The sequence below is a fragment of the Ursus arctos genome, unplaced genomic scaffold, assembly GCF_023065955.2.
Source record: "Ursus arctos isolate Adak ecotype North America unplaced genomic scaffold, UrsArc2.0 scaffold_15, whole genome shotgun sequence".
Lineage (NCBI taxonomy): Eukaryota > Metazoa > Chordata > Mammalia > Carnivora > Ursidae > Ursus > Ursus arctos.
Genome location: NW_026622819.1, coordinates 43743209 through 43752927, shown reverse-complemented (window position 1 = coordinate 43752927; position 9719 = coordinate 43743209). Strand labels below are relative to the sequence as shown.

The window sequence follows — 9719 nt, the reverse complement described above, 5'->3', positions numbered from 1 at the left end:
ATCTGAATTTTTTTGTGTGTTTTGGGAATGTATAATGTATGTATGTCATACACCCATATGATCTAGGTTCCATGGTGTTCTGTAAATCTACCTTTCTAGCCTTTTGCCTTTTCATCATTCTCTCTGCTATATTAATTACTGTTATTTGTAGATATTCCATGTCTGTCCATTCCATTCACACTTCTTCCCATGTGTTGTTTCCACACCTTTGCATTTTCTCATTGGCACCTTTACCTGTCAAATCCCAAGTGCCCTTTAAGGCTGGTGTTGCAAGCTCAAATGTATACAGGGGCTAATCAGGTAAAAAATGAGTCAAGTAGATTTAGGTGGAGATTGTGGAGAACTAGAAAACATTATCCTGTCTAAAAAGGCCCACCAACTCTGGTTTGAGCTAATTTTTACCATGTTAAAAGTGGGCCCATGTTACCAGATATTTCAACTTTACTAGAGAAGTTGAAAATCTGTATTCATGTATGAAGTCTGATTTTTAAATGTTAGCAATTAATATAAAAGTTTAAACACTGTGCAGGCCAAATAACATTTAAAGGCTGAATTTAGTAGTCACGTTCTCAGTTTGCGGCCACTATTCTATGCTTATTTCAGATGCTTTGTGCATGAATCATATTCTCTGATTCCAGCAGACTTTTTCTTCTCTGTTCTTTCAGCATTTTATATATACCTCACTTACAGTGCTGTTTCCAAGGTGCCTTAGATCTTTTTTTTTAAAGATTTTGTTTATTTATTCGACAGAGATAGAGACAGCCAGCGAGAGAGGGAACACAAGCAGGGGGAGTGGGAGAGGAAGAAGCAGACTCATAGCGGAAGAGCCTGATGTGGGGCTCGATCCCATAAGGCCGGGATCACGCCCTGAGCCGAAGGCAGACGCTCAACTGCTGTGCCACCCAGGCGCGCCCCCCCCTTTTTTTTATATGGAGTGGGGAGAGGGAGAGGCAGGGGTGGGAGTGGGAGAGAGAGAATCCTAAGCAGGCTCCACACCCAGCATGGAGTCTGATGCGGGGCTTGCTCTCACAACCCTGAGATCATGACTTGAGTGGATGTCAAGAGTCAGATGCTTAACTGACTGAGCTACCCCGGTGCACCTGCCAAGCTGCCTTGATTCTTAATATGTCTTTCTCTTCTGTACATTGGAAACATTTGATGGCTTGGATTGGGTCTAATTCTGCACTTGGTAAATATTGGTATAAAATAAATGCTTATATACATAAGGCTTTGGTATATATACATTTATTTCTCCTCTGGTTATCTTTATTTCTCCTCTACTTGGTTATCTTGGAAACCAGCATCTGCTTCTTGTAAAAACACCAGTGGTATCTTGGCTTTAATTGGCTTTAATTGCTGAAGAGCTGTACTTATGGAAGGGACTGAATTGGTTAACATTGCTACTCAAAAGCTGGTTTGATTTAGATTCTATCTGATGGCTTAAATTTTATAATTTAATTTATAAATTGAGGTAGAAATAATGACTAAGATTTTTTAATGATAGTCAATAAGAAGAAAAATTGATAAATTGGACCTCATTGAAATGAAAAACTTTTGCTCTGTGAAAGACCCTGTGAAGAAGGTGAAAAGATAAGCTACAGGCTGGGATAAAATATTTGCAAACCACATATCTGACAAAGGACTTGAATCTAGAATATATAAAGAGCTCTCAAAATGTAAACAACAAAACAACAACAACAACAAAGAAAATGAGCAAAAGGTACAAATAGGTATTTCACTGAAGGGGATATACAGATGGCAAATAAGCATATGAGAAGATGTTCAAAATCATTAGCCATTATAAAAATACAGCTTAAAGCCACAGTGAGATTATTATTACACACCTGTCAGAATGGCTCGAAAGAAAAAAAAAAAACCCACCAAATGCTGGTGAGAATGCTAAGAAACGTGATCACTCATACATCACTGATGGTAATGTGAAATGGAAAGAGTGGCAGTTCTTATAAAACTGAACAAGTATTTAACATGATCCAGAAGTTGCACTCTTGGTCATTTATTTCAGGGAAATGAAAGCTATGTTCCCACAAAAACCTGTACATTAATGTTCATAGCCATTTTATTTGTAATAGCCCCAAACTGGGAATAATCCAGATATCCTTCAATGCATAAATGGTAAAACAAACTGAAATATATCCATACCAAGGAACACAGCTCAGCCAAAAGGAAGAAACTATTGATAAAACAACTACGATGGATCTTGAGGGACTTATGCTGAGTGAAAACAGTTGATCTCAAAAGTCACATATTGTATGAATCCATTTATATAACATCTTGTATAGAAATGGAGAACAGATTAGTGGTTGCTGTGGGTTGGTGGTTGGGGGTTGGGTGGGGGATGTGACTGGAAAAGGACAACACAAGGGATCCCTGTGATTGAACTGTTCTGTATCCTGACTGTGGTGATGGTCACACAAGTCTTTACATATGATAAAATTTCATATAACTAAATACCCATATGTGAGTGCCTGTAAAACTGATGAAATCTGAAGATGGTCAGTGGGTTGTATCAGTTTTCTGGTTGTCATATTATACTGTGGTTACATAAGTTGTTGCCATTGGAGGAAACTGGGTGGAAGATATACAGATCTGTCTGTATTTCTTATACCTGCATGTGACTATGATAATCTCAAAAAGCTTAAACAAATAACTTACACCAATAAAGCCTATAAGATTAATTTTTTTCTTTGACTTTTATTTTACCAGGCAATGATCTAATCATGTCAGAGAAAGATGGTATTGAGACTCCAGTGATAACTGAAGTAACCTCCACCCTTGAAGATGGGAACTGTGAGCCAGCCAAGAATTCTGAGTCTGTTGATCAAAGTGCCAAGCTGGAGAATAAACCAGAACCTGTAGCTATCACTCGGAAAAGACCAGAGTCCAAACCTTCCAGTGACCTTGAGACTTCAGAAGTTCTCCCTGTTCAGGCATCACAGGCTGCAGGCAAAGTAGAGTATCTATTAAAACACTGGGATTAAAAGTTAGGGTTAAAAGGAATTTGGAACCAAAACCAATTTAAGATTGTATCTATTTCTTTTTTTTAAAAGCTGTAAAATTTTTTTCTCAGTTTTATGAATGACTTTATGAGTAGTTGCCTCTGCTACATGGTGCTTAAATGCAGGTGACATAACATCTGTCAGTGAAGCAATACAATCTTTAGCTTAATGATGTGTATTTCTCTACCTGTACTTTGGGCTAATAATTAGATACCTTGTCTATACGCTCTCTTATTCTCTCCTTTTTCCCTTTTCTTTTGCCTTTTGTTTTTCTGCCTACTGGGAAGAATAGGAGACTGTTTCCAAAGATGTACCTCAAACTGGATGGGGATATTGGGGCAGCTGGGGCAAGTCCTTACTCTCTTCAGCCTCAGCTACAGTAGCTACAGTAGGTAAGATCATCCGTCATTTCATTAATTTTTGTGTGTATGTTGCTATAGATCTGTGTTAAAAATGACTTTGTTAATAATTCTTCCATATTTACTTAAGGGCTTTATAGTTGGAGAATTCATTAGGAATGATGGGCTGATTTATAGTACACCTAGAGTTTGCAGCATTTTCTCATTAGCATTTCTTATTAGAGTTTCTCGTTTTCTCATTAACCAGAAATTGTTAATACAAAACTATTGTGTGGTGGTAAATCAAGTTTGTTGGGTTTTTTTGTTTGTTTTGCTTTTTGGTAAGATTACACTCCCAAACATTAGGTATGTATAGGTCAGAATAACATGTCTGTGACCATAGTGATTTTAAAAATCTGCAGGATTGTTTTTGGTTTATTTCTTCAGTTTTGGTGACTGATAGTAGTATTCAAATGTAAAAATGTTACCATTTTTCTCCTTAGGACAGGGTATTTCAAATGTCATTGAGAAGGCAGAGACTTCTCTTGGAATTCCTAGTCCCAGTGAAATTTCAACCGAAGTTCAGTATGCAACAGGTCAGTATGTGGAAACATTAAGACCTAGAATTATGGGTCAAAATGAAACAGTTGAGCTCATTTTTCAGTATATATTTAATGAGTGTCTAATATTCAGGGCATCAGGGGACTGGTGAGAAAGGAGTTTGGAATCTTTGACTACCAGAGGTCTGTGTCTTTTAGCCACTTTAGTCATCTACGAAGTGGGGTAATCTATGTCACAGGACTCTTACAAACATTAAATAAGGTCGTGAATGTAGAATATAAGAATTGCTCAGCATTGTGTTTGGCACAAATGAGTAAGAGCCCAAGAAGAATTAGCTGAGTTTGACTCCGTTGTGACACACAAAAAAATTTTAACATGTTTAGTTTTGGGGGTTTGTTTTTTTGTCTTTGGATTTTTATGAGGGTGAAATTTAATTTTGGATACCTGCTTTGATCACTGTACTCTCACTTAAGCCACAAAAGACAGAATTATAACCAGGGATCAAGATGGCCTGGGACCAGAAAACAGGAAGCTTTTCAGGCCCTGATTTTGCTTTTCTCCATCTCTTAGGGGCTTTATTGTCTCCCACTCTTGTTTCTCTTTGATTGTCTCATTTTTTTTTCTCAAATAAGCATAATTTTCTAGGATAAAATTTAAAATGGGCCATATTTTAAAAACTCAGATTTATTGCTTTTATAATTTATATGTATAATTAATTATAAATTATATGTAAATGTATAATTTACATACAGGAAAGCTTACTCTTTTTAGGTATACAGTTATGTGTTTTTTTTTTTTTTTTAATGTTTTTTTATTATATTATGTTAGTCACCATACAGTACATCCCCGGTTTCCGATGTAAAGTTCGATGATTCATTAGTTGCGTATAATACCCAGTGCACCATGCAATATGTGCCCTCCTTACTACCCATCACCAGTCTATCCCATTCCCCCACCCCCTTCCCCTCTGAGGCCCCCAGTTTGTCTCTCATAGTCCATAGTCTCTCATGCTTCATTCCCCCTTCTGATTACCCCCCTTTCTTTATCCCTTTCTTCCTCTACCGATCTTCCTAGTTCTTATGTTCCATAGATGAGAGAAATCATATGATAATTGTCTTTCTCTGCTTGACTTATTTCACTTAGCATTATCTCCTCCAGTGCCGTCCATGTTGCAGCAAATGTTGAGAACTCGTTCTTTCTGATAGCTGAGTAATATTCCATTGTATATATGGACCACAACTTTTTAATCCATTCATCTGTTGAAGGACATCTCAGTTCCTTCCATTATTTGGCTATTGTGGACATTGCTGCTATGAACATTGGGGTGCATACGGCCCTTCTCTTCACTACGTCTGTATCTTTGGGGTAAATACCCAGTAGTGCAATGGCTGGGTCATAGGGTAGCTCAATTTTTAACTTTTTAAGGGACCTCCACACTGTTTTCCAGAGTGTCTGTACCAACTTGCATTCCCACCAACAATGTAGGAGGGATCCCCTTTCTCCACATCCTCTCCAGCAATTGTTGTTTCTTGCCTTGTCAATTTTTGCCATTCTAACTGGCATAAGGTGGTATCTTAGTGTGGTTTTGATTTGAATTTCCCTGATGGCTAGAGATTTTGAACATTTTTTAATGTGTCAGCCATTTGTATGTCATCATTGGAAAAGTGTCTGTTCATATCTTCTGCCCATTTTATGATTTGTTTATTTGTTTCTCGCGTATTGAGAAGTTCTTTGTAGATCTTGGATACCAGTCTTTTATCTGTAGCACCATTTGCAAATATCTTCTCCCATTCCGTGGGCTGCCTCTTAGTTTTTTTGACTGTTTCCTTGGCTGTGCAGAAGCTTTTTATCTTGATGAAGTCCCACAAGTTCAATTTATCTTTTGTTTCTCTTGCCTTTGGAGATGTGTCATGAAAAAGGTTGCTTTGGCCGATGTCGTAGAGGTTGCTGCCTATGTTCTCCTCTAGGATTTTGATGGATTCCTGTTTCACATCGAGGTCTTTCATCCATTTGGAGTTTATTTTTGTGTATGGTGTGAGAGAGTGGTCAAGTTTCATTCTTTTGCATGTAGCTGTCCAATTTTCCCAGCACCATTTATTGAAGAGACTGTCTTTTTTCCACCGGCTGTTTTTTCCTGCTTTATTAAAGATTAGTTGCCCAAAGAGGCGAGGGTCCATTTCTGGGTTCTCTATTCTGTTCCATTGGTCTATGTGTCTGTTTTTGTGCCAGTACCATGCTGTCTTTGTGATCACAGCTTTGTAGTACAGCTCGAAATCCGGCATTGTGATGCCCCGAGCTTTGTTTTTCCTTTTCAACAGTTCCTTGGAGATTCGGGGCCTTTTCTGGTTCCATACAAATTTAAGGACTATTTGTTCCAGTTCTTTGAAAAATGTCATTGGTATTTTGATCGGGATAGCATCGAAAGTGTAGATTGCTCTGGGTAGCATGGACATTTTAACTATGTTAATTCTTCTGATCCATGAGCATGGAATATTTTTCCATCTCTTTGTGTCTTCCTCAATGTCTTTCAAGAGTGATTTATAGTTTCTAGAATATAGATCCTTTACGTCTCTGGTTAAGTTAATTCCAAGGTAACGTATGGTTTTTGGTGCTATTGTAAATGGGATGGATTCCCTAATTTCTCTTTCTTCAGTCTCGTTATTTGTGTATAGAAATGCAACTGATTTCTGAGCATTGATTTTGTATCCCGCCACATTACTGAATTGCTCTATAACTTCTGATAGTTTGGGAGTGGATTCTTTTGGGTTTTCCATATGGAGTATCATGTCATCTGCGAAGAGAGACATTTTGACTTCTTTGCCGATTTGGATACCTTTTATTCCTTTTTGTTGTCTGATTGCTGTTGCAAGGACTTCTAGTACTATGTTGAATAATAGTGGCGAGAGTGGGCATCCTTGTCGTGTTCCTGATCTTAAGGGAAAGGCTTCCAGCTTTTCCCCATTGAGAATAATATTTGCTGTAGGCTTTTCATAGATGGCTTTTATGAGATTGAGAAATGTACCCTCTATTCCTACGTTCTGAAGGGTTTTAATCAGGAAAGGATGTTGTATTTTGTCAAATGCTTTTTCTGCATCAATTGAGCGGATCATATGGTTCCTGAGTCTTTTCTTGTTGATATGATGTATCACGCTGATCGATTTGCAAATGTCGAACCACGCTTGCATCCCAGGTATGAATCCCACTTGGTCATGATGGATAATCCTTTTAATGTACTGTTGGATTCTATTAGCTAGGATCTTGGTGAGGATTTTGGTGTCCATATTCATTAGGGAAATCGGTCTGTAATTCTCCTTTTTGATGGGGTCTTTGCCTGGTTTGGGGATCAAGGTAACATTGGCCTCATAGAATGAGTTTGATAGCTTTCCTTCTGTTTCTATTTTTTGAAATAGCTTTAGGAGAATAGGTATTATTTCTTCTTTGAATGTTTGGTAGAATTCCCCAGGAAAAACGTCTGGGCCTGGAGTTTTGTTATTTGGAAGGTTGTTTATCACTGACTCAATCTCTTCATAATTAATTGGCCTGTTTAAAAAATCAATTACTTCCTGTTTCAGTCTTGGTAGTTTATAGGTTTCCAGGAAGGCCTCCATCTTTTCCAGATTGCATAATTTATTGGCATATAGCTGTTGATAAAAGTTTCTAATAATCCTTCCAATTTCATTGTTGTTGGTTGTGACCTCTCCTTTTTTATTCATAATTTTATTAATTTGGGTCCTTTCTCTATTCTTTTGGATAAGTCTTGCCAACGGTTTGTCAATTTTATTGATTCTCTCAAAGAACCAGCTTCTAGTCCTGTTGATCTGCTCTACTGTACTTCTGGTTTCTAGTTCATTGATTTCTGCTCTAATCTTGGTCAACTGCTTCCTCGTGAGTGGATTAGGCCTGTCCCTCTGTTGCTGTTCCAGCTTCTTGAGGTGAGAATATAAAAACTGCATTTTAGATTTTTCTATTCTTTTGAGTGAGGCTTGGATGGCTATGTATTTCCCCCTTAGGACTGCCTTTGCAGTATCCCATAGCTTTTGGACCGTTGTGTTTTCATTCTCATTGGTCTCCATGAATTGTTGAAATTGATTTTTGATTTCCTGGTTTATCGAGTCATTCCTGAGCAGGATGGTTCTTAGTCTCCAAGTGTTTGTGTTTCTTCCAAATTTTTCCTTGTGGTTGAGTTCCAATTTCAGAGCGTTGTGGTCTGAGAATATGCAGGGGATAATTTCAGTCTTTTGGTATCGGTTGAGACCTGTTTTGTGTCCCAGAACATGGTCTATTCTTGAGAATGTTCCATGGGCATTAGAATAGAATGAGTATTCTTTGGTTCTGGGGTGTAGTGTTCTATATATATCTATGAGGTCCAACTCGTCGAGTATGGTATTCAAAGCTCTTGTTTCTATGTTGGTTTTCTGCTCTGATGCTCTGTCTATTGCTGATAGTGGAGTGGTGAGGTCCCCTACTATTAATGTATTTTTATCTATAGGTCTCTTTATTCTGGTTAAGAGTTGGCTTGTGTATCTTGCTGCTCCCCTGTTGGGGGCATATATATTTATAATTGTCATATCCACTTGTTGGATACATCCTTTAAGAATAATATAGTGCCCTTCTGTGTCCCTAACTGTAGTCTTTTCCTTAAAATCCAATCTGTCTGATATGAGAATTGCTACCCCAGCTTTCTTTTGAGGTCCATTGGCGTGAAAGATGGTATTCCATCCCTTTACTTTCAGTCTGAATGTATCTTTAGGTTCAAAATGAGTCTCTTGTAGACAGCAAATGGATGGGTCATGTCTTACTATCCAGTCTGCAACCCTGTGGCATTTATGGGAGCATTTAGGCCATTTACATTGAGACTGATTATTGAGAGATATGATTTTAATAATGCCATGTTGCCAGCAAAGTCTTTGTTTCTATCGATTGTGACTTTCTGTTCTGTATCAACTTGGGGCCTTTTTACTTTTATAGAACCCCCCTTAAAATCTCCTGTAGGGCTGGTTTCGTGGTTATGAAATTGATCAATGACTGGCGATTCTGGAAAGTCTTTATTTCTCCATCAATTCTGAATGACAGCCTTGCTGGATAGAGGATCCTTGGCTGCATGTTTTTCTCTGAAAGAGCTTTAAGAATGCCCCCCCCCCCAACCCTTTCTCTCATTCCAGGTCTGTGTAGACAGGTCTGACGTAATTCTGATACCTCTGCCTTGGTACGTGAGGAATTTCTTTGCCCTGGCTGCTTTCAATACTGTATCCTTGCATCTAATATTTGCGAAATGCACTATGACGTGACGTGGTGTAAGTTTGTCGTGGTTGAGCTTGGGAGAGGTCCTCTCTGCCTCTTGGACACAAATGTTTGTTTCCCTTGCTAGATTAGGGAAGTTTTCAGCTACAATTTGTTCAAATATCTCTTCTAGACCTCTGTTTTTCTCCACCCGCTCTGGGATGCTGATGATTCTGACATTGGAACATTTCATTGAGTCAGTAATCTCCCGTAACCTACATTCCTGTGCGTGGATTTTTTTGAGCCCAGATTCTATTTTAGTTTTTTCTTCTACTAACCCATCCTCCAATTCGCCGATTCGTTCTTCTGCCTCATTGACCCTGGCCGTCGGAGCCTCTAGTTTTGACTGCATTTGGCTCATAGAATTTTTAATTTCTGCCAAATTCGCTCTCATTTCCATCCTTAGAGATTCTGTATTCTCATTAACATTTTCGTTAATACTTTTTTCAAGTCTGCACATCATCTTGACCATTGTTACTCTGAATTCCATTTCTGATAATTTGGTTATATCCATATCCATTAG

At 38.2% G+C, this 9719-nt stretch overlaps 1 protein-coding gene across 1 annotated transcript in view; it reads left to right on the top strand.

Annotated features, from left to right (window-relative positions):
* FAM114A2 (family with sequence similarity 114 member A2) overlaps nt 1–9719 on the top strand; it is a 35891-nt gene that overhangs the window by 1726 nt on the left and 24446 nt on the right. The window contains exons 2-4 of the mRNA XM_026510834.4: nt 2725–2969; nt 3310–3409; nt 3859–3951. Of these exons, the coding sequence (XP_026366619.3) occupies nt 2739–2969; nt 3310–3409; nt 3859–3951 (424 nt within the window). The 5' untranslated portion in view covers nt 2725–2738. The remainder of the gene's footprint in view (nt 1–2724; nt 2970–3309; nt 3410–3858; nt 3952–9719) is intronic.